At 44.5% G+C, this 25,020-nt stretch overlaps 1 protein-coding gene and 1 pseudogene across 1 annotated transcript in view; both read left to right on the forward strand.

The window, feature by feature from the left end:
* The first annotated feature begins 350 nt into the window (after nucleotides 1–350).
* Nucleotides 351–8,303, forward strand: LOC142256821 (indolethylamine N-methyltransferase-like; annotated as a pseudogene).
* A 3,520-nt stretch (nucleotides 8,304–11,823) lies between these two features.
* Nucleotides 11,824–25,020, forward strand: part of LOC142255909 (indolethylamine N-methyltransferase-like) — a 59,041-nt gene continuing 45,844 nt past the window's right edge. The window contains exon 1 of the mRNA XM_075327354.1: nucleotides 11,824–11,974. Coding sequence (XP_075183469.1) covers nucleotides 11,824–11,974 — 151 coding nt within the window. The remainder of the gene's footprint in view (nucleotides 11,975–25,020) is intronic.

The raw sequence follows: 25,020 nt of genomic DNA on the forward strand, positions 1-25,020 counted from the left end.
TGTTTTGCTCGTCTCTCAAATACATACTGTACCTAAAAATCATGTATAGAGAATCTACAGATTGCAAAGCTGCAAAGACCTCATAAAGCTGCAATGATGCAAATAACATGTTACTGTTTTTTTTTTATTGCAAATTCTTGAAGACCTGGTCCTTAGTGGGATAAATATTTTTTTTTACATTTTTACATCTAAATATATTTCCATCCTCATGTCATTATATGATTCCATGACTATAAATCAACAGAAGAACTCATGACCTGATCATTAATTCTCACACTCTTTGCAAATTAACTCCTGCTGGTTATATAAAGACTTTGTGGATCAGTTTAGAATCAGTCACTCTGTCTGTGATACAAGATTAGACGATGGATCCCAGTTCCACTAAGATCTACCATGTGGATGACTTTGATTCCAGACAACATTTGGAGGATTACATGTCAGATAACCCTGATATGGTCTTTGCAGAGGATACCTTGAAATTTCCTATTGAAAATCTTCTGACAACTTTCACAGAGGGTATGTATCTGCTGAAGCATCAAAGAGCAGGCGAATGTCTTTTTGCATGCCCATACCTAGTACAATGTGGTCACTACTTGGGTCACTGGTGGTTCCTAATGGAGCACAGTTTGTATGGTAGAATCATTTTCTACCTTCAGGATCACTGGGTTAAGGCCGCTTTACATGCTACAATATATCTTACGATGTGTCGGCGGGGTCACATCATAAGTGACGCACATCCGGAATCATAAGGTACATTGTAGCGTGTGACAGCTACGTGCGATTGCGATTGAACGGTAAAACGTTCATCGCACGCACGTCGTTCAATTCCTAAATATTGAACGTTAGGTTGTTCATCGTACCCGGGGTAGCACACATCGCAGTGTGTGACACCCCAGGAATGATGAACAGATCTTACCTGCGCCAAGCAATGCAGAAGGAAGGAGGTGGGCGGGATGTTTACGTCCCGCTCATCTCCGCCCCTCCGCTTCTATTGGCCGGCTGCTGCGTGACGTCACTGTGACGCTGAATGCCCCTCCCACTCCAGGAAATGGACGTTCATCGCCCACATCGAGGTTGTATGGACGGGTAAGTACGTACAAATTGAACGTGCCACACATACAATAGGGTCGGTTACGATCGCATACGATATCGTATGCGAAATCGTAATGTGTAAAGCAGGCTTAAGTCTCTCTCTTCTGTAGAGTATAAGCTCTTATGGTAAGTGTGGTTCTTTCTCTCTCTCTTTTCCTTCTCTCGTGTATTTTCAAAGAAATTACAAGTTTTCCAAAATTGAGTGTTTGAATTTCAAAACATTCTCTCATTTCTAGTATTTAGAGGATAGTGCATCCTACTCTTGTGACTTTTTCACCTATACATACGTACAGTGAAAGAAATAATTATTTGATCCCCTGCAGAATTTCTAAGTTTGCCCACTGACTAAGACGTCAACAGTCTATAATTTTAAGGGTAGGTTAATTTTAACAGTGAGATATAAAATATCAAAGATAAAATCCTGAAAATCACATTGCATAAATTATATAAATGTATTTGTATTTTGAAGAGAGAAATAAGTATTTGATCCCCTACCAACCATTAAGAGTTCTGGCTCCTACAGACCAGTTAGATGCTCCTAATCAACTCATTACCTGCATTACAGACGGCTGTCTTAAACTGTCACCTGTATAAAAGACTCCTGTCCACAGACTCCATTAATCAGTCAGACTCTAACCTCTACAACATGGGCGACCAAAGAGTTTTCTAAGGATGTCAGGCGCAAGATCAAAGACCTGCATAAGGCTGGAATGGGCTACAAAACCATAAGTAAGATGCTGGGTGAGAAGGAGATGATGTCAAGGACAAGATCATAGACCTGCACAAGGCTGAAATGGGCTACAAAACCATAAATAAGACGCTGGGTGAGAAGAAGACAACTGTTGGGACAATAGTAAGAAAATGGAAGAAATACAAAATGAGAGTCAATTGACATCTGGGGCTACAGCCAAAATCTCACCTTGTAGCCTATCCAGGATCATGAGGAAGGTGAGAAATCAGCCTAAAACTACACAGGAGAACATGTTAATAAGGCAGCTGGGACCACTATCACCAAGAAAACCATTGGTAGCACATTACACCATAATGGATTAAAATCCTACAGTGCCCACAAAGTCCCACATGTGCAGGCCCATCTGAAGGTTGTCAATAACACCTGGATGATTCTGAGAGTGATTGGGAGCAAGTGCTGTGGTCAGATGAGACCAAAGTTGAGTTATTTGGCATTAACTCAACTCGCTGTGTTTGGAGGAAGCAAAATGCTGCCTATGACCCAAAGAACACCGTCCCTACTGTCAAGCATGGAGGTGGAAAAATTATGTTTTGAGGGTGTTTCTCTGCTAAGGGCACAGGACTACTTCACCGCATCAATAGGACAATGGATGGAGCCATATACCGTAAAATCCTTAGTGACAATCTCCTTCCCTCTGACAGGACATTAAAAATGGGTCGTGGCTGGGTCTTCCAGCACAACAATAACCAAAAAAATACAGCCAAGGCAACAAAGGAGTGGCTGAAAAAGAATCACATTAAGGTCATGGAGTGGCTGAACCAGTCTCCAGACCTTAATCTCATAGAAAACCTATGTAGGCGCTGAAACTCTGAGTTGCCAAGCAACAGTCTCAAAATCTTAATGATTTAGAGATGATCTGCAAAGAGAAGTGGAGAAAAATTCCTCCAGACATGTGTGCAAACCTCATCATCAACTACAAAAAAAACTCTGCTGTGCTGCCAACAAGGAGACAGCCACCAAGTATTAAGTCTTGTTTGCCAGAGGGATCAAATTCTTATTTCTCTCTGCAAAATGCAAATACATTTAAACAATTTAGACAATGGGATTTTCTGGATTTTATTGTTTAACCCCTTAACGACCGCGGGCCGTAAAATTACGTCCTAGCGGTCATAATCTTACTGCCTGCGGTCTGCTGGACGCAGCATGCCGCGATCGGCACACATCTCAGCTGATTGTCACAGCTGAGATGTGTGCCTGCTAGGCACGAGCAGAATCGTTATCTGCTCGTGCCGTTTAACCCCTTAAATGGCGCTGTCAATATGTGACAGCGCCATTATAAGCGCGATCGCGGTAAACGTTTACTTACCGCCCGATACCGGAAGTCACGTGACGCATGTGATGACTCCTGTACTACACATGAATTGCTTTCACTTTCGCTCTGCCAGCAGCACAGCAAAAGAGAAAGAGAGCGTATCTGCTGTTTACAGCTGTATAGCTGTCATCAGCAGATAGTGCAGAGCGATCAGAATGCTGATCGCAATAGCCCCCTAGGGGGACTAGTAAAATAAAAAAAAGTCAAAATAAAAGTTTTAAAAAATTTAAAAAAAACAAAAAAACTTAAAAGTTCAAATCACCCCCCATTCGCCCCATTGAAAATTAAAGGGTTAAAAAAATAAAAAATATACACACATTTGGTATCGCCGCGTTCAAAAACGCCCGATCAAAATATAAAATCAATTAACCTGATCAGTATATGGCGTAGCGACAAAAAACATTCCAATTGCCAAAACTTTTTTTGTCGCCACAACTTTTGCGCAAAATGCTATAAGAGGCGATCAAAACGTAGCATCTGCGTAAAAATGGTACCGTTAAAAACGTCAGCTCGAGATGCAAAAAATAAGCCATCACTGAGCCATAGATCCCGAAAAATGAGAACACTTGGGGTCACAGAATATGGCGTAAAACGTGCGCCACTTTTTTCGGTCAAACTTCCATTTTTTTTTAACCCCTTATATAAAAGTAAACCTATACATGTTTGGTGTCTTCGAACTCGCACTGACCTGAGGCATCACAACCACACATCAGTTTTACCATATAGTGAACACAGTGAATAAAATATCTCAAAAACAATAGTGCTATCGCACTTTTTTTGCAATTTTTCTGCATTTGGAATTTTTTTTTGCTGTTTTCCAGTACACTATATGGTAAAACTTATGGTTTCATTTAAACGTACAGCTCGTTCCACAAAAAAATGAGCCCTCACATGACCATATTGACTGAAAAATAAAAAAGTTACGTCTCTCAGAAAAAGAATGGCGAAAAAAAAAAAACGGAAAGCGAAAAATCGGCCGGTCGTGAAGGGGTTATATTCTATCACTTAAAGTTTAAATTAACCTACCCTTAAAATTATAGACTGTTCATGTCTTTGTCACTGGGTAAACTTACTTACAACATCAGCAAGGGGTCAAATAATCATTTCCTTCACTGCATGTTTCAATAGTCTGAATTATTTTCTGCAGGTCACATTAAAGGAGATGTTGTGATCGATATCAGTGTTGGTTCCATCATTCATCATTTATATGCAGCCTGTGAATTTTTCAAGCACATCATAGTGATGAAGACCAATGACAGTTGCATCATGGAGCTAAAAAGATGGGTGGACGAACGTACAGGAGCGTTTGATTGGAGCCATGCTTCAAAATGTCATGTAGACATAAAAGGAATAAGGTGAAGCATTTGTCTAAAAAATTGGGAAAAACCCAATGTTATCATTTGTACAATACAAAAGATATGACTTCAGCCTTAGTGTAATATTGTATATCTTCTGTCTACTTTATGAAATGCTAAATGTCAGTAATAAAGTCTACATTTGTCCCCTAAGATCAAAATTCTTTGTTTTAGTGTCTGTAGAATAATGGGTTCTGTTGGAAGAGCATAGTAAGGCTTTGTGCCCATGGGAGCTCGCACCTGCGGATTTTGCCTCGGAAAACCTACGTATTTATCTGGATTTTCTAGATAAATCCGCAGGTTTCAGCAAGTACAGACACTCCCCATGTTATCCTATGGGACATGGGGAGTGCTGTGTCCATGCTGCGGTATGTGCAGCTGCGGAATATGCTGCGGATGTCCCTCAGCCGCACGTAACTGCATGTCAATTATTCTTGCGGAAATATCTGCGGAAATCCCGGCCCTCCTCTATGGAGATAGAGGCCGGGACTTCCGTAGGTAAGTCACATGAATGTCTGCAGGTTTTCCGCAGCTATTTCGCTGGAATCCCACAGCTATGGATAGCTGCGGATTCCGGGGAGCTGCTGCGGGAAACCTGCGGACGTACCTGCGGATATATCCACAGGTGCGAGTTGCCGTGGGCAGATAGCCTCAGGCTCTGTTCACATTATAGTTGGGTCATAGGTACAATAGTATCCAAACCTCAACTCTCATGTATATATTATTATTATTATTATTTATTATTATAGTGCCATTAATTCCATGGCGCTTTACAAGAGAAAAAGGGTATACATAAAAACAAGTACAACAATCATTAACAGTACAAAACAGACTGGTATAGGAGGAGAGAGGACCCTGCCCGCGAGGGCTCAGAGTCTACAGGGAATGGGTGAGCGTACAATAAGTGAGGACAGAGCTGGTTGCGCAGTGGTCTACTGGACTGAGGGCTATTGTAGGTTGTAGGCTTGTTGGAAGAGGTGGGTCTTCAGGTTCATCTTGAAGGTTTCCACGGTAGTGGAGAGTCTGATGTGCTGGGGTAGAGCTTTCCAGAGTATGGGAGAGGAACGGGAGAAATCTTGTATGCGATTGTGGGAAGAGGAGATAAGAGAGGAGTAGAGAAGGACATCTTGTGAGGATCGGAGGTTACGTGCAGGTAGGTACCAGGAGACTAGGTCACAGATGTAAGGAGGAGACAGGTTATGGATGGCTTTGTATGTCATGGTTAATGTTTTGAACTGGAGTCGTTGGGCAATGGGAAGACAGTGAAGGGATTGGTAGAGTGAAGAGGCTGAGGAATAGCAAGGGAAGAGATGGATTAAGCAGGCCGCAGAGTTTAGTATAGATTGGAGGGGTGCAAAAGTGTTGGAAGGGAGACCACAGAGCAGGAGGTTGCAGTAGTCGAGGTGGGAGATGATGAGGGCATGTACTAATGCTTTTGCTGATTCTTTAAAATGAAATGCTAAATGTCAGTAATAAAGTCTACATTTGTCCACTAAGATCAAAATATCAATTCCACTGATTCACCATACAATCGCAAATGTTTGACATTGACGAAAGTGCAAAAAGAGTATAGCACGGTATAATTTTTTTCCAGTGCCTCTTTGTAGTGGAAAATGCTATTTTCGGTACATTTTAATTTAGTAAAAAAAAGTTTCTCTTATGGAATACCTTATTTTGGCTACAGTGATATGAATGGGGACCTACGGGATTATTGCATACCACGGGATCTGAACATTTATTTCTTAATACAATATAAAAATATAAAAGTCTTCCAGTCTTTCCACCTATATTGGAAGCCGATGATCAAACACTAACCACTGAGCTCAAAAATGCCACCCTAGGTATATTAAGGAACAAATATGGTGTAATCTACGCTGCTGCAAGAAGGGATCATAGTATACAGAGGAGGATTATGAATAGTTATTCAACGCATTTCGAAGTAACCAACTTCTTCAATCACTTGTTGGTATCCATGTGATGTTGGTTTACCTTCAAAGGCATCGAATATACTGCCCATAAGCCACATATGTGCACTTGGATCCCTTTTTGCAGCGACACAAGTTAAACCACATTTTGTTCTCAATATTGTTCTCTTGATCTACGACACTTTGTCCCTGCAGCAGCTGCCACACCCTCCATATCTCATCAGTGTTGTGTGTTCACAACCTTGTTGAGGGCGGGACTCAACCGGTCACTTTTGGATCTGACGGCTGTTTCAAACCATAATGTCATGTGTGCACTCGAGAATGAACGATAACAGACACTATATATCGGTTATGGACCGTCTCCATGACAGACCTTGAGGCAACTGAACTTTATTCTTAAACGAAAACCCTAGACCGAGAAGTAAAGGGGTGTGAACAAAAGTTTTAGTCCAATCAAGTATCGTAGGTCGGGGCTTCATGACGCATAGGAAATCTGCATATCCTCTTTGGATTGGTCAGTCCAGGCTCCAGGAATTTCTTTTGTATATCACCTCGGGTGTAGACAGGATGTAGCAGCCATCTTAAGATTACATGTGCTGGTATATACTGTGTTTAAGGAAAAATCACTAAATATGCAATATACATATATACATGTTAGTAAGAAACAAAAGCATACATAAACATGTGTGTTAGTTTACATCTACTAAACTATATACCCGAGTCTATGAAATGGCTGAATTAGGTATTTTTGGATACTCAATTCTTATCCTCAACAACCTCACAAGGTGAGTGAATCCTCTGTTTATTCTCATGTGTCTTTTCAGTTAAGACTCTATTGGGCTTGTTTGCTCTGCAGCTCTCCTACAATCATGTTACTTCATTCATTATTGACTGTGGGACAATCACTTTCATCATTTTCCATTTCTTTCAGTGACCAATTAGAGGACAAAGAAGGAAAAGTGTGATCGGCCCTTCATCATGTTGTCAAATGTGACCTTGAGAAAGAAAATATGATGGATCCGATAGTCCTACCACCGGCAGATTGTGTCATCAGTGTCTGCCTCTTAGATTATATCAGCAAAGATCAAGATGACTACATGAAATATCTCAGGAAATTATCAGGGTTGCTAAAACCTGGAGGACACCTCCTATTACTTGGGGCTTTAGAGATGAATTATTACACTGTGGGGAAAGATAAGTTCCAGGCTTTCAGTTATGATGAGGATTTTGCCAGGAAAGCTCTGGTTGGAGAAGGATTTGTAATTGACCGCTGTGTGATTAAGAAGAGAACAATTGTGAGTGACCTCATTGACTATAAGGGTGTCATATTCATTGCAGCCCACAAAGAGAAATAGGTCTGAGATGACACAAGATGAGTCTCAATGTCACAAATTATATTTTAAAATTAAATTTGATGAATATCATGTCTAGTGCACACAATAAAGCCACTATAAGGCGTAAGATGTCCTCCGATTTACCTATTTGTTTCCTTTACCAAGACAGAATTTTTTATGTTTATTTGCTCTCTATTTTGCGAAAATGTAATTATTTGGTCTACAACTATAGCTCTCAAAATTGAAAGTGCAACACCAAGAAGTAAAAGTCATAGAATTATGGAAATCATAATTCAATTATTTTCTGAATTGATCTGTGACTCGTTGATTGTGAACTTCAATGCATTATTGTATTTTTTATATATACATTGTTATCATTTATATCTTGTAATTGATCATATTATATTGTCTTATTTATTTTCTGTATAGACCAATTGTCCTTGAGAAAGACCCCTGAAGGGTCGATACGTTGGACACTTTCCCCTTTTTTTCATATACCTTACTAATAAATAACGAGAGTTGTTGATCAAAGAATTTTTCTCTTCTCCTTATTGGTGTGCTGAAGCTAGTCTATGATTAAGGAGACGTCCAAAATGCGTAACGCGGGAGCCTCATGGGGCTCACATCATGGGTCATGTTTTATCTTTGCACATATGAGTTTTTTTTTAATAAAGAATAAGAAATATTTTTTACAAGAAAGAGCCTGGTGCTGGACTTCATCCTTTCTCTTTGTCTACACGTGGTAGCCAGCTACGTCCATACATCGGTGAGGCCAGCAAAATATCCTGGTGAGCTTTCTCCTCCCCCTGTTTTCCCATTGACTTTGCACCAGAAATATGTCACCTCGCATTCTCTTGTTGACAAAAGGCTCCTGGGACACTTTGGAGAGATGCCACTGTCTTTTTCGATTTATACAATTCAATGTTGAGGAGTGTTCAGACAAGCAGTAACAAAAACTAGATCAGATCACACAAGATGTTTGACACCTCTCGCTTTGATCAGCAGCTTGTGAAAGGAAATGGTGGCGATCGACTACAGATGGTGTAAATTGATGATATTTTGTAAACCACTTTCAGTAGATCTCAAAATTTTTATCAAACGTCATTCAGTAACTTCATTATTTTGCTTAATTCCCTACCGGTAACAACACGTACATCATTGAAAGGCGTAAAACTGCTGTACTATACAGGGTTTATCACTTATCTTTAGAAGGAGGCAGATACACTGGACCTTTGCTTCAACTCGGTAGACTTTGAGTTGGCTTTAGAAGCTGCTTAACCGGCATCTTCCGCACATGCAACATTTCTGGTATGCTATTTGAGAGACATCAAGGTTGAGCCTTGTACAAAGTGATACTCGAACATCAGATAGCTGCAAAAACAAGAGTGGCCTTTTTAAGTGAGGTGTGGTACATCAGGATACAGTGGAATTCTAAAACGGTGACTCAAATTAAGAAGATGAGATATGATTATATAAAATCAAGGGTGTAATGATCACAGTCACAAGGGAAGCGACTGTGACCCGGCCCATGCTGGAGGCACGCCTACCCACACCAGTGTCTATTTCAGCTGGATGCGTGTCTGAGGACACACATTCAGCTGATACGTATTGCAATGTAGAGGAAGAAAAAAACTTGGCAGTTCCAGCTTCAGGTAAGAATAATAAAATATGCACTTTATATCTTAATTTAAAAGTAGAACATGGAAGAGGCATATATAAAAGGGAGACAGGAAGCACAAAGTAATGTATGCAGGGACCAGCGGGTCTCTGTGATGTATCGCGACACAGACACCCGCTGGGTCTCTGCACAGCAACACACACTGTCAGTCAATAAGAGGCAAGGAGCTGATGTCAGGGTGCCAGCCACAGGGGGCACATAGGAGTGATGTTTTGCATCATTCATAGCAGGCAGGACAAAGTCAGCTGATGGTCTTTGCACTAGCTAAAGAAGAGAATGCCACACTTCATGGGAGCAGCAAAGGTAAAAATAATTGTTTCTTTATTTTAAACAGTGGCAGAACTGGAAACATTATTAAAAATGGGCCAAGGGCAAGGGTCATTATACCAGGATGGGGCTCATGATGGGTGACATTATTACTGGAAGGTGACTGGATGGAGAGATTGTACCAGGATGGGGACCAGGACAGGATGTTGGACATTATTACTGGAAGGTGCATAGCTTGAAGGATATTATACCAGGAAGGGGCCCAATGTGCAGGACATTCTAACAGGAATGTGCTTAGGATGGTGGGCATTCTGCCAGGAAGAGGTCCAAAATAGTATCACACGTTATCTGGCTCAAAACTCACTGAGTGTCAGGACTACATCTAATGCATAGTCGGACACTCCACAAAATGCTGCTTTTGAATTGCACAGACAGGCTCAGGCATCGGGCTTGCAGGAGTTAATTTCTGCTAGCCTGTGGATTGCTGCTTGAGACACATCCGGCATACGTTTTTTCTGAAAAGTGGGGATGAGAGAACTCGAACTGTAAACTTCAAGGTCCATGTCCAAGACCCGAACACAGATTTGTATCTGTATGTCTGGTTCCTGTTCGGGTTTGTAATCTGAATAAAGCTGTTGAAAGGTTGCAGAGCAGCCAATCAGCAAGCTTTCCTGGTGTGGGCACTTCCAAGTATTGACATGGTTGTGATTGACCAGGGAAATCACTGTAGTCAGACTTTTCTGGGTCTGCTAATTAAACTTCATGAATATTCACTGCTTCCCCTGCTTACCTTCTGTGCCAGTGTCTGTGATTAATTGCAGACTGCTATACATGCCCCGACCCTGTGTCCGTATCTGTAATTGGTTGCAGTCAATTTGCTGCAGCCCCCACCTGTGAGCTTTATTGTGGCTGGTTATCAAAATAAATAAATAATTTAAAAAAAAAGTGTAGGGTCCCACCATTTGTGATATCCAGCCACGGTAAAGCAGACGGGTAAGGGCTGGTATTTTCAGCATGGGTTCCATGGATATTGTCCCCCCAGCCTAAAAATACAAGCTCGCAGATGCTCAGAAGTGGCACATTACATTAGATGTGACAATCCTTGCACTTTACTTGGTTCTTCCCGATTGCCCTGGTGGGGTGGCAATAGGGTTAATATAAGGGGTTAGTGACAGCTGTTGTTTATCAAAATTCACAGCTGTTATCAACTCCTGTAATAGTATGAGGAGGGTTCTATGAAACCCCTATTACTAATCCTAAGTGAAAAGAAATAAACACAAAATGCACAGAAAAATCCTTTATTTATTTTTTTTTTTTTAAAACACCCTCTTTCACCAATTTATTAATCCCCAAAACATCCAGGTTCAAAATACTGTGACATCCCACGATGATCCCGACTCTGCTACATACTGAAGTCACAGTGCACTGACACATTAGAGAACATGACTGCCTGCTGTGGCTTTAGGCAGACACTGATTGAGCAGCAGCTGTGAGCAGTGATATCACTGAGTTTGCCTGGGGTCACAGCTGGAGGTCCCCACATTACCCCACCTGTGACATCAGGTAAACTCACTTCAACTGAACTTACTGAACTCAGTGACCTCACCTCATGTGACCTTAATGTATACATTTCAGCACCAAATCTACATCTCCTGGCAGAAAAGCATACAAAAACTGTGGTTTTGACCCCATTTCAGTGTGGTTTTCTGCCAGGAGATATGTGATGTCCCAGGAATTGACCACTGCTGTACAAGGTGTGATATTCACTAGATGCTGCAGCTGCAAGGCATTATTGGGAAAAGCAAAAGGATGTTATCTCATTTTTAATGTATTAGTAGTCTGAGAAATGGTGTTGGGAAATTTTGTTTTGTTTTTTTCCAACCACGAATCAAATCTCAAAGTGTTTAATTTTGCATGAAACTCATTCTTACATCTAAATATCTTTCCATCCTCAAGTCATTTTAGGATTCCAAGACTCTAAATGAACATAAAAACTCATGACCTGGTAATTAATTCTTACACTCTTTGCAAAATAGTTCCTGCTGCTTTATAAAGACCTCGTGCACCAGTTTAGAAGGAGTCACTCTGTCTCTGATACAAGATTAAACGATGGATCTCAGTCCCAGTAAGCTCTACCGTGTGGATGACTTTGATTCCAGACAACATTTGGAGCATTACTTGTCAGATAACCCTAGTATGGTCTTTGCAGAAGATACTTGGATATTTCCTACTGAACATCTTCTGAAAACTTTCACAGAGGGTATGTATCTGCTGAAGCATCCAAGAGCAGGCGAATGTCTTTTTGTATGGCTATACCTAGTACAATGGTGGTCATTACTTGGGTCACTAGCGGTTCCCAGCAGAGCACACTTTCTATGGTGGTCATTACTGGTGGTGGTGATGGTGGTGGTTCCACGTGGAGCACAGTTTGTATGGTAGAATCATTTTCCACCTTCAGAGTCACTGGGTAAGTCTCTCTCTTCTGTAGAGTGTAAGCTCTTATGGTCAGTGTGGTTCTGTCCTCTCCCACAAGTGCAGTTTCCAAGAAATTACAAGCTTTCCAATATTGAGTATGTGATTTTCAAAACATTCACTCATTTCTAGAGATGAGCGAACCTCTAGAGGCTCGAGTTCGGCTCGGTTCATCGAACGGAAGCCGCGTTCAAGTTTGGTTCGGCGAGCCGTTCGACGAACCTCTCGAACCCTATTGAAAACAATGGGAGGCAATCACAAACAGATAAAAACACCTAGAAAACACCCTCAAAGGTGTCCAAAAGGTGACAAACAACTCCCAAGACAACACAAACATATGGGAAAGTGACAAGGACAAATACTCATCAGAAAACTAAATAGCTGGACGAGGAAAAAGAGGAGGAGACATAGATATGTGAGTATATGCAAGTGAACATCGATGCCATTACTGTGCAACTTGAGCCCTGCTCATTGTAGGCTTCCAATCTGGATAAATTGCCTGAGCTCGCCACTTATGCCTTGGGGATCTTGTTGTGTCCCGCAGCCAGCGTTCTCTTGGAACGTGTCTTCAGTGCTGCTTGGTGTGTGTTGACAGGTAAGCTCATGCGTCTGTCCAGTGACAATGTGGACAGACTAACGTTCATCAAAATGAACAAGTCATGGATCACAGAGGACTTTTCTTCCCCTGTGTCATCCTGGGGAGGCGAAAGGCAGGTGTATTTTTGAGAGTGCTTCATGCAAAGCATCTTTGTTAGATTGCAACTGGGGGACAACTGATGCCAGTCAAGTGGTGTGTGTGGGGCCCAATTTTTGGAAACAAGGGAGACTGTGGTTGGAGTCCCCTCGCTGGGTTTTACCTGATTTTCGAAGGGCATGACATGGCTAAGAGGATGACTTTCAACATCTACAACTTGTTGGCTACAGAAATGCTGCCTTTCCACCCTTTTGAGACAGAGGATTTTCGAGACCTTATGCCCATTGCAGTGCCCCAAGAGCCAATGCCCAGTCACCACTCCTTCTCCAACAAAGATGTGCACGCGCAACACCAGCATGTCGCACAAAACATCACCGCTTCTTTGAGAAACTCTGTGTGACAGGGTGCATTTCACCACAGATACTTGGCCCAGTCACCATGGACAGGGGCATTACATGTCACTGACTGGTCACTGGGTTACTATAGGAAGAGATGGAAAAGGGTCTGCTGTACAAGTCTTGCCGTCACCACGAGTTGTGTTTCAATCCTTCCTCTGTATGTAGAAGTTCCTGCACTGCTTCTGCTTCCTCAACCTCATCTTGGTCCTCCACCTCCGCCCAAACCCGGTGTGGTCAGGCCACCCGCATTGTAACTGCGCACAAGGAATGCCACACACCTCCTTACTATGCTGGCAGCAGAGTTCAACGGCATCAGGCGGTCAACTCTTTACTTTGAAATGTCTGCGAAATGTGAGTCACACCGCTGAGGATTTGTGGACTGTAAGCTCTGGAGAGTGAGACCGAGTTTCATCAATGCTTGTCTCAACTCAACCATCAGCCAGGGAAGGCCGGGTGCGACAATGATGCAAACCTGGGTGCGGCCCTTCGCCGTGACAATGTGACACACGTGCCTTTTGTGGCTCACGTGTTGTATCTGTTGTCCAGCAATTGTTAAACCACTATGCCGGCCTACATGGCCTTCTGCAGAGGGCACGGTGTTACACCTGCCTGGATCCACACACTCAGACGGGCTGTAACGGAGAGGCTACAGGTAAGCCACTCACCAAGCAGGACCCCCAGAACTTTGAAACCCTTTAACCCCTATACAGGGAGTTGAAATTACACAGGGCCAAAGGTGATCAATACCTGTGGAAGACTGCAGTCCTAGAGAGTAGTAGTCAGACAGGGTCAAACCATGCATTGAGGAACAGGAACAGAATGGGACGGACAGGACTTAATCAGAAAACAAGCAGTGGTCAAATGCGAATCGGGCAACGAGGTACATAAACAGCAAGCAGGAAAAGTAGTCAGGAAACAAGCACACAAAATTACAAAACAGAACTGGGCAGAATAGGAACCAGAGGTTCAGAGCTATGTCTGGCAGTCGTCCTCAGACAGGATGGGCCTAACAAAGGGTGTGGTGTCTTCCCATTGGTTGTAGCTGAATCATGGTACTTCATCTGTGAGACACCCACCACCTACAATCAGCCAGTGGTTCTGCATATCTCAAGGTAACGCAGCCCAGTGGGTGATCATAACCTGCGTCCACCGTCGCCGCTGACATCGACTCCTCTCCCATCATCAGCACTATGCATGAAAGGAACACGGTGTCACCTGGCGACCGGAGTACAAATTGATGGAGCGGACTCCGGTGGTGACTTAACTGCCCTGTGTTGCAATGATGCAAACCTGGCTGCGGCCCTTCGTCAGGGCAATGTGACACACGTGCCTTGTATGGCTCACGTTTTGAACCTGGTTCTCCAGCAATTTTTAAACCACCATCCTGGCCTACATGGCCTTCTGCAGCGGGCACGCTTGCTATGTGCTCACTTCCACCATTCACACCCAGCAGCTCAACAACTTGCATCGCTCCAGAAGTCTTTCGGTCTGCCGGTTCACCGCCTGAAATGCGATGTGCCGACACGCAGGAATTTGAATCTGCACATGTTGCAGCGTCTGTGGCAGCACCGCCGACTCCTGCTGCAATACGTTATGACATATAGCCTGGGATAACTAGATTCAGAGGTGGTGCAGCAGATCACGCTGCTGGAGTGGTGTCACATCAAGGACCTATGCACCCTTCTTCACAGTTTACAAATGTCGACAAAGATGTTTAGCACTGGCAATGCCATTCTCAGCGTGACAATTCCAGTCATCTACATGCTGGAGCACACTGTAAACATTATTCGGAGTCAGGTGTTGGACAAGAGGAAGGGGAGGAAGTACAGGAGGAGTCATATGCGGAAGGGATAACAAGATCTATAAGGTCCAGACGGTCAGCGGCACAAGGCGGCAGGCATGCGACGGTGGGGAAGAGAGATTAACAAGGGCGCATAGTATCAGCAAAACTGTTGAAGAACGTGCAGGAGCCCAGTAAGAAATGGAGGATGAACTGGTGATGGGCATGGAAGGCTCAGCAGATGAGGGAGAGCTTGCTCACATTTCGGTTGTGTGAGGTTGGGGGGAGAAGGCAGAGGAAGGAGACATGATTCTCACATCTCCGCTACCAACAAAGCAAGGACTTGGTCCTCCTGGATGCGCAAGACACATGAGCGCCTTCTTGCTGCACTACCTACAACATGACCCTCAGATTGACCGAATTCGAAGTAATGCTGACCAGTGGGTTGCCACACTGTTAGATCCCCGGTACAAGACCAAATTTTGCGAAATAAGTCCAGCCATAGAAAGGGACGCACGTATGCAGGAGTATCAGCAGAAGGTGGTACGCAATCTTAGATCTGCTATTCCACTAAACACCAGTGCTGCACAGAGTGAATCTCAACGCTTTGTCATGGCTAGGAGGAAAGAGTCTTTTACTTGTCCACATCTGAGGGACCAAGGGCTGGCTGCTGGGCTGAGATGGCATTGAGTACGGTGTCCCTGCAGAGTTGCAAATTTGGTCATATACAAAATGAGTTGAAAAAGGACAGATGCTGGTGGAAAGGGGAACAGATGTGCTGAAAAGGGGAAAAAAGTCTGTGTCCGTTCGTTTAGTGGTTAAGCAACAGTAACATTTGCTGAACAAACACCATCTGTTACGGGGGGACTGGCAGATTTGGATAAGGTGTTATATACTATCTTAGCGCTATATAAAAAAAAAAACAATAAAAGAAAGAGAAAGGTATATATCCCAATCGCCAGTCGGTGTCCACCGTGCTCCCAGATGGATAAGGAGATGTTGGCAACTCGAAGGTTAGGCGGAGGATACAGAGCTGGGTGGCTCTGAAACTATTAGTAGCCTGAACCAAGTTAGGGGTACTTTGCACACTACGACATCGCAAGCCGATGCTTGCGATGCCGAGCGCGATAGTCCCCGTCGCAGCAGCGATATCTTGTGATTGCTGCCGTAGCGAACGTTATCACTACGGCAGCTTCACATGCACTTACCTGCCCTGCGACGTTGCTCTAGCCGGCGAACCGCCTCCTTACTAAGGGGGCGGGTTATGCGGCATCACAGCGACGGCAGGCGGCCAATAAAAGTGGAGGAGCGGAGATGAGCGGGACGTTAACATCTCGCCCACCTCCGTCCTTCCGCATGAGCCGCGATGACGCAGGTAGGAGATGTTCCTCGCTCCTGTGGCTTCTCACACAGCGATGTGTGCTGCCGCAGGAACGAGGAACAACATCGTACCGTCACTGAAGCTACATTATAGAAATGTCGGGCACTACACCGATGATACGATTACGACGCTTTTGCGATCATTAATCGTATCATAAAGGATTTACACACTATGATATCGACAGCGGTCCCGGATGTGTGTCACTTTCGATTTGACCCCACCGACATCACACCTGCAATATCTTAGTGTGCAAAGTAACCCTTAGACGACACTCGGATCTGGCGACTGGGATCCCAGTTAGCGTCACAGGGTCCACACACACACCCAGCCCAGGAACTCCCTGTTAACACAAGGGCCATTGGGTACGCTGTCCGTCTGCATAGGGGCCACAACTCTGGACAGCAGGAGCATCAGCAGTAGCCCAGTTAATGCCACTGGGCTGCACTAGCAGGACTGGTAGGACAGGAGCTGTTCTTAACCGTTATGCGTTCCAAGTGTGGTGACGGCCTGCACTGATGCCCTATCCCTGCCTACCTCTGGCCTAAAGCCGCAATGGGTTCAACACATGGAGGTGTCTTTCTGAGCATAATAGAAGACTGCGCATCTCCTTGTTGGCTCCAGCCGCTTTTATAACCTGGGTCCTCCACAACCCAGGGTGCACCACAATGCACCTCCTGGAGACAAAAGCAGAGTGACACGTCATGAGTGGCATAACCAGCGGCCTATTTGAACCGACACTTCAATGATGACCTCATGGCAGCCACGACCCAAACACCTCACCAGTCATCGTCTGACCAACAATAATGAGGTGACAAGTCATAGGGGCGGGCCTCTGCAAGCCAGTCCGGAGTGGCCAGGCCACATTGTCTGGACACCTGATGCCCTGTGGTCTATATGGGCCTGCCTCGTCAGGGGCAGGGCCAAAGAATTCATTACCGGACCTAGCCTCTGATGCAGTAAGTACCTGAGCATGTTCAGTAGCATGAACAACAATCTCAGAAAAAAGAGTATCAGCTTCAGCATGCTGTCTACGCACAACACAGGACTTAGACACGGCACGGAGTGCAAGTACCTGTGCAAAGAGGCTTTTCGCACTAAGTGTGGGAGCATGCACTGTAGCCCGAACTGAGGACTTTGCCTCAGGAAAGGCACAGTCAGGCTGAGCATACTCACTAGGCGAAACACTGGACTTAGGCTGCGGCTGCGGTAAATCGGCACACGCATGCTCACTAGCCACCTCTCCACACTTAGACGTGGAGGAGAAAGCAGCCAGCTGGACGACCCGAGGCACAGCCCAAAATGGCAGCTGGCGCTTGTGCACAACTGGAACGCAGCAGGCTGCTTGCGCTTACGGAAGCACCGATTTCTAACACCAACTACCAGCCAAAATAACAGGTGTACTTCTTCCTGTGGATAATCTGATATGATCCATTTTTTCCCGGACACGACCATCGCTAACAAATTTGGATGAGGCACCAAAACAGCAGCTGCTTCAATGGATCTCAAGTGCTCCATAAAGTGACCTCTCCTTCACCTCAAGTTCAATATCCCAAATACTACATTCCTCTGTGGTGTCAACCCAATTGCACTTGCTTCCTAACAGCTCTCAAGTTTCCACCAGCCCTGCTGAGTATGGAGTAACAGAGATGGTTGAGTCTGCATAGTTTCATAGTTTCATAGTTTTTAAGGTTGAAGGGAGACTCTAAGTCCATCTAGTTCAACCCGTAGCCTAACATGTTGATCCAGAGGAAGGCAAAAAAAACCCAATGTGTCAAATAAGCTCCAATGGGGAAAAAAATTCCTTCCTGACTCCTCATACGGCAATCAGACTAGTTCCCTGGATCAACACCCTGTCATAAAATCTAATATACATAACTGGTAATATTATATTTTTCAAGAAAGGCGTCCAGGCTCTGCTTAAATGTTAGTAGTGAATCACTCATTACAACATCATGCGGCAGAGAGTTCCATAGTCTCACTGCTCGTACAGTAAAGAATCCTCGTCTGTGGTTATGATTAAACCTTCTTTCCTCGAGACGTAGCGGATGCTCCCGTGTTCCAGTTGCAGGCCTAGGTGTAAAGAGATCTTTGGAAAGGTCTCTGTACTGTCCCCTCATATGTTTATACATTGTGATTAGATCCCCCCTAAGCCTTTGTTTTTCCAAACTAAATAACCCCAAGTTTAATAACCTGTCTTGGTGTTGCAGCCCACCCATTCTTCTACTAATCTTGGTCGCTCTTCTATCTACCTGTAAGATTATGCCATTTATTACCTTCTATACTTTTGCTATCAAGAAAAGCATCCTGCAGAACTGTTCAGTCACACTATAGCCTGGGAATCAGAGGTCTGCTCCAAAGCTGCAGTGAGTACAGAAAAAGAAGTTATTATTGTTATTATTATTATTATTATTATTATTTTATAGAGCACCATTGATTCCATGGTGCTGTACATGAGAAGGGGGTTACATATAGAATACATATACAAGTAACAATAGACAGACTGGTACAGAGGGAAGAGGGCCCTGCCCTTGCGGGATTACATTATAAAGGATTTTGGGGAGAAGACAGCAGGTGGGGTGTAGGTTGGGCGGCAGCTACGCACGGTGGTGGTGTCATTGAAGGTTATAGTCATTTCTGAACAGATGAGTTTTCTGGTTCCGTTTCAAGCTTGCGGGTGTAGCAGATAATCTGACTTGTTGAGGCAGCGAGTTCCAGGAGACAGGGGAAATGATCTGCACAGATGCACTGAAGCTTTGTGAGTCGGATCCAGGCCCCGATGAAGAAGGTGCTGAGTATAATGTACACCCTCATTCATAAACTGTAAATCCTCCTGGTGGAGACAATGGGGAACATGCTGATGAGACTCAGATACCTGATTGGAACGCCAACTTTATTATTCGGTCAGGGCAGGAAGAGGTTGTCTCGGAGGACTCAGGACGAGGGGAATGAAAACACACAGGGTGATGATGAGCTTGGAGACCTCACTTACTGTCAAACCAAAGTCCCCCAGTCGATGAGGTCAGCAGAGGAGGTGGAGGAGGATGCTACTGATGACGAGGTCACATTGCGTCTTCCTGTACAGAGACAAAGTACTGGAAGCACGTCAACAACTGAATCCTCGGCCACAACTCTGCCTCTGAGCATAAGTCATGTTGGCTCTGCAGGTCGCATGGGCTATAAGCCTTGCCTAGCCTGGGGCTTTTTTTGACATCGCAAAGGATCACTCAATTCATGTAATCTGTAAGATTTGTCAACAATCTCTAAGTAGAAGGAAAAAAGTCACTACTTTGAGTACTTCGTCCATGAAGTGTCACATGGATATGAATTTATAGCATGAGGGTGTATTGCTCAGCTTTATCCACTGTCAATGCAACATGCTTATTTGCTGTTCATTGCATGCATTGTTGCAGACTACACACAAGGGGCTGCTGTTTTTTTGCATCTGCCTTTGTCTGTTTGGTCACTATAGCAATAGCAAAACGGTCTTCGGCTGTGGACTTGGAGATGCTGCGTATGAACAGAAGGAAAAGCTAAAGGTGTGTGTTACAGCAAGGAGCCACCGAGGAAACACTTTGGTCAATTGTAAGGGGAGTTGTGTTTTAGTTTGGTGAGGAGGACCGTAACGCCTGTGAGCAGCATCCTGTGCCACAGACCGACATTCTTCCGGTGCTGTCTATACTGTTTACTGTGAGAGGAACGTAAAGTCTGTATTTATGGCAACTGGACACCACAGTACCCGGGTACGGTAGGCTGGGCCCAGACAGTAATTTGTGCACGCAACACTTTGTTTTATTAGCAAAACACATATCTGTTCTGGGTAGGCCGACTATTTATAGACAATAAGACTTGCTGCCTCTGCACTGTCAAATTGTCACTTACAGTTTAAATCATAGAGGGACAGCGACACATGTTTGTATTGACTGTTGATTTACAAGATTTCCAGGACTGTGTTGCTGAGCTGTGTGGTTTGTATTCACACTGTTATCATCTGCCTTATCTGTGAGGCTTCAGCTAACAAGGATATTCAGGGGAGTAATGGGTTTTGTCTATGTTTAGGTAGATAAGGTGTAAGCTCTTGTAATGCGCCACTGGTAAGTCGTGTTCGCACACACACACACACACACACACAATTACTCCTGCTACGCAGAGGGATTACCAGGTAGTAGGCAACTGAATAGATTGTTCTATTCTTTCAGTTTTATGCATGGTTCTTATTGTTTGTTTTGGGAAACTTAAACAATGATTTATCAACCCAACTGCCTAGAGTCCTTTTCCTGTTGCGTGGTTTTGCTGCATACTTGGGAGCCCACCCTGTACATTACTTTCAATGAAGCATAAGTCGCAATGGGAATTTCACTGTGCTACAATGCCGCCTAGCGGGGCTGTGCAACCACCACCTGCCCCATCAAGTGCATCTGCATGCTCTTCATCCTTCATCCTCTGTGACTGTGGGGGCAGCAGTCACACATGCTTTTTCACGCTGAACTTCCACCCCTTTACCCACAACAGGGAGTGTGATTGGCAGGTCGTCACTTGTTTTGGAAGTGTAAACAGATGGTATTGTTGAGCTCTGTCAGACATCGAGAGAACCACCATTGGATGAAGGCAACATTATATCCACGCCTGCACCTTCGTCACAGATGGGCTGGACTACCTGGCGTTAATAATTGCGTAGCAGAAATGGAGTGTAGAATGCACATGTGGTGTACCTTGCTTGGCAGCAAAGGAACAGTAATTTAGTATTCCAGACACTTTTAAGATGGCAGAAAAAGTGTCAGCTCTTTGAGCAAATAAAATAGCGTGGCAAAAGTGGGCAGGTGGGTACAGTGCCCGGGTTCTGCGGGTACCAGGACAGGAAAGGAAAACTAAGTTAGTATTCCAGACACTTTTAGGATGGCAGAAAAAGTGTCAGGTCTTTGTGCAAATAAAATAGCGTGGCAAAAATGTGCAGGAGGGTAGAAAGCAGAGGTGGTGGAACTTGCTTGGCACCAGTGGGACACTAATTTAGTATATCAGAAACTTTTTGGATGCCACTAATTTTCAGCACTGTTTGCTATAAAATAGCATAGCTAAAATGTGCAGGAGGGTAGAAAGCAGAGGTGGTGGAACTTGCTTTGCACCAGTGGGACATTAATTTAGCATAGCAGACACTTTTTGGATGCCACTAAGTGTCAGCACTGTTTGCTATAAAAATAGCGTAGCAAAAATGTGCAGGAGGGTAGAAAGCAGAGGTGGTGGGACTTGCTTGCCATCAGTGGGACACTAATTTAGTATAGCAGACACTTTTTGGATGCCAATAAGTGTCAGCACTGTTTGCTATAAAAATAGCATGGCAAAACTGGGCAGGTGGGTACAATGCCCGGGTACTGTGGGTACCAGGACAGGAAAGGAAGCCTCACTTTCTATCCTTGCTAATGATGAAATACAGCAAGGAATTCCCTGAGCTGAGGTACACAGACGCTGTTATCTAAAGCTGTATACAGTGTTTGCACGGACCTGCCTAGCAGCTATGGCTCGGAGCGCCTAGAAATCAGCCCTGAAAAGGGCTGAAATAAGCAGCAGTCCCTAATCTCTACAGCGCTGTGTCTATGGCGCACACAGCAGGAGCGGCAGCAGCAGCGTGAGCGGTGACTGACACCCACACGCAGAAGGCAGATAATGGCGGCGTGAGGGAAAATGCCGTATTTATAAGGCAAGGACATGTGACATTCACAGCCTATGGCACATGCCCTTGCTTGTCTGGCAAAAATCCACTTAGCTGTGTGTGTGTCTGTAATTGGCTGACATCCTGGCACGCGCGCTTAAGAAAAAAAAAAAAAAAAGATGGCAATCGGCATCCTTTCAGCAGCACAGATCTAAACCGCGTCCCCCCCGCACACTATCGGATGAAATTTGATAATAGTATGAATCACAGTGACTCACACTATTACAGTGAAAAGCCAGCTAGTAACTAGCTAGGCTTTTTGCTGATCGAACCGTTCTCGAATGTAACTCGAGCTATCGAGCTTTTAGCAAAAAGCTCGCGTTCGAGTTCGATCTCGAGCTCCCCCCAAAATCACTCGAACATGAAATTGGCGAGCCTTGAACCTCGAACATCGCTCATCTCTACTCATTTCTAGTATATAGATGATGGGGGTTCCTATTCTTGTGACTTTTTACCTATACATATGTATTCTTCAACAGTCTGAATTTTTTTCTGCAGGTCACATTAAAGGAGATGTCGTGATTGACCTCAGTATTGGTTCCATTGTTAATCACTTATTTGCAGCCTGTGACTTTTTCAATCACATCATAGTCCTGAAGTCCAGTGACAGATGCAACATGGAGCTGAAAACTTGGGTGGACGAACGTACAGGAGCATTTGATTGGAGCTATGCTTCAAACTTTTATGTAGACATAGAAGGAAAAAGGTGAAGTATTTGTCCCAAAAATTAAGAGAATCCCACTGTGATCATTTGTACAGTACGAAAGATATGACTGTAGTCTAAGGCAATATCGTGTATCTTCTGCTTACTTTATGTTACAGTGATAGTCAAAATGAAATGCAAAACACCAGTAGTAAAGTCTACATTTGCCCACTAAGATCTAAATTCTTAGTTTTGGTATTTGTAGAATAATGGGTCCTGTTGGAAGGGTATAGTAAAGCAGGCTTTACACACAGTGACATTGCTAGCGATGTTGCTGGTGAAAGCACCCATCCCCGTCAGTTGTGCGTCACGGGCAAATCACTTCCCGTGGCGCACAACATCGCTTACACCCGTCACATGGACTTTCCTGCCTAGCGACGTTGCTGTGGCCGACGAACCGCCTCCTTTCTAAGGGGGCGGTTCGTGCGGTGTCACAGCGGCGTCACAAAATGGCTGCCCAATGGAAGCGGAGGGGCGGAGATGAGTGGCCGGAACATCCCGCCCACCTCCTTCCTTCCTCATTGCCGGCGGCCGCAGATACGATGTAGTTCCTCATTCTTGCGGTGTCACACATAGCGATGTGTGCTGCTGCAGGAACGACGAACAACCTGCGTCCTGCAACAGCAACGATATTCGGGAAAGGAACGACTTGTCAACGATCAACGATTAGGTAAGTAATTTTGATCGTTAACGGTCGTTCCTGCATTTCACACACGACGACTTCGCTAACGAGGCCGGATGTACGTCACGAATTCCGGGACCCCAACAACATCTCGTTAGCGATGTTGTTACGTGTAAAGCCCCTTTAGGCTCTTTTCACATTACATTTGGGTCAGATTCAGATATATTATTATCTAAACCTCATCTCTGACGTACATATACCATACAGTGGCAAATGTTTGACATTGACCAAAAAGCAATAAGAGTAATGCACGGTCTAAATTATTTTGCAGTGGCTCTTTGTAGTGGAAAGTGCTATTCTCTGTAGTTTTTTATTTCAGAAAAAAAGTTGCTACTATGTAATACCTTATTTTAGCCACAGTTCTGGCCAAAATGTTTTTAAGGCCGGTGTCCCACTTGCGATTGCCTCGCGTGTATCTCGCGCGAGTTATTCGGTGCATCACCCGGCACGGACTCACACTCTGCTCACAGGAGCGTGTTGGTTGCATGCATTTCTATGCAGCTGACCCGCTCCTGTGAGCAGAGTGTGAGTCCTTGCCGGGTGATGCACCGCAAAACTCACTCGAGATACACGCGAGGTAATCGCAAGTGGGACACCGGCCTTTAAAACATTTAAAAAATGGATACAACCAAGAGACAGCCTCACAGCAATGATATATTTAAGTCAAAGTAACAGAATAAAGCCATTCTCATAATAGACAGAAATGGACTCTGAGAAAAAATAATAATAATAATGATAATCAGAATATTGCACAATAGGGTAGCAAAGATTCCTGGAAATAAATATCAACATATATGTACAGTATATTGCACTATGGACAGCCTATCACCCCAGAAATAAGCAGTGATGTACAATTATGCACAATAAAAATTCAGCCCGGCTCAAAATCAGACAATTCTGTTAAGCAACCATGTTACGAATCGGCGCCGCCATAGCCGCATGCAGCCTGCTGCGGTTCCAGTTGCGCCCAGGCGCCGGCTGCCGTTTTTGGTCATGCCTCGGGTCGTCCAGCTGGTTGCTTGCACCTCCACGTCTAAGTGTGCAGAGGCGGCTAGTGCGCATGCGTGTGCCGATTTACCCCAGCCGGAGCCTAAGTCCAGTGTTTCGCCTAGTGAGCATGCTCAGCCTAATAGTGCCATTTTTCAGGCTAAGTCCTCGGTTCGGGCTACTGAGCATGCTCCTACACTTAGTGCGAAAAGCCTCTTTGCACAGGTACTTGGACTGTGTGCGGTGTCGAAGTCCTGTGTTGTGCCTACTGAGCATGCTCAGGCTGATAGTCTGATTTCTGAGACTGTTGTCCAGGCTACTGAGCATGCTCAGGCACTTAGTGCATTGAAGGCAAAGTCCGGGAAGGACTTCACTGGGCATGTCCGTGAGGTGGCAGGCCCTGATAGGCCAGAGGGCATCAGGTGTCCTGATGATGTGGCCACTCCGGACTGGCTTGCGGAGGCCTGGCCCTATGACATGACACCTCACCATTGGTCGTCAGACG

Source organism: Anomaloglossus baeobatrachus, chromosome 11, assembly GCF_048569485.1.
Source record: "Anomaloglossus baeobatrachus isolate aAnoBae1 chromosome 11, aAnoBae1.hap1, whole genome shotgun sequence".
Classification (NCBI taxonomy): Eukaryota; Metazoa; Chordata; class Amphibia; order Anura; family Aromobatidae; genus Anomaloglossus; species Anomaloglossus baeobatrachus.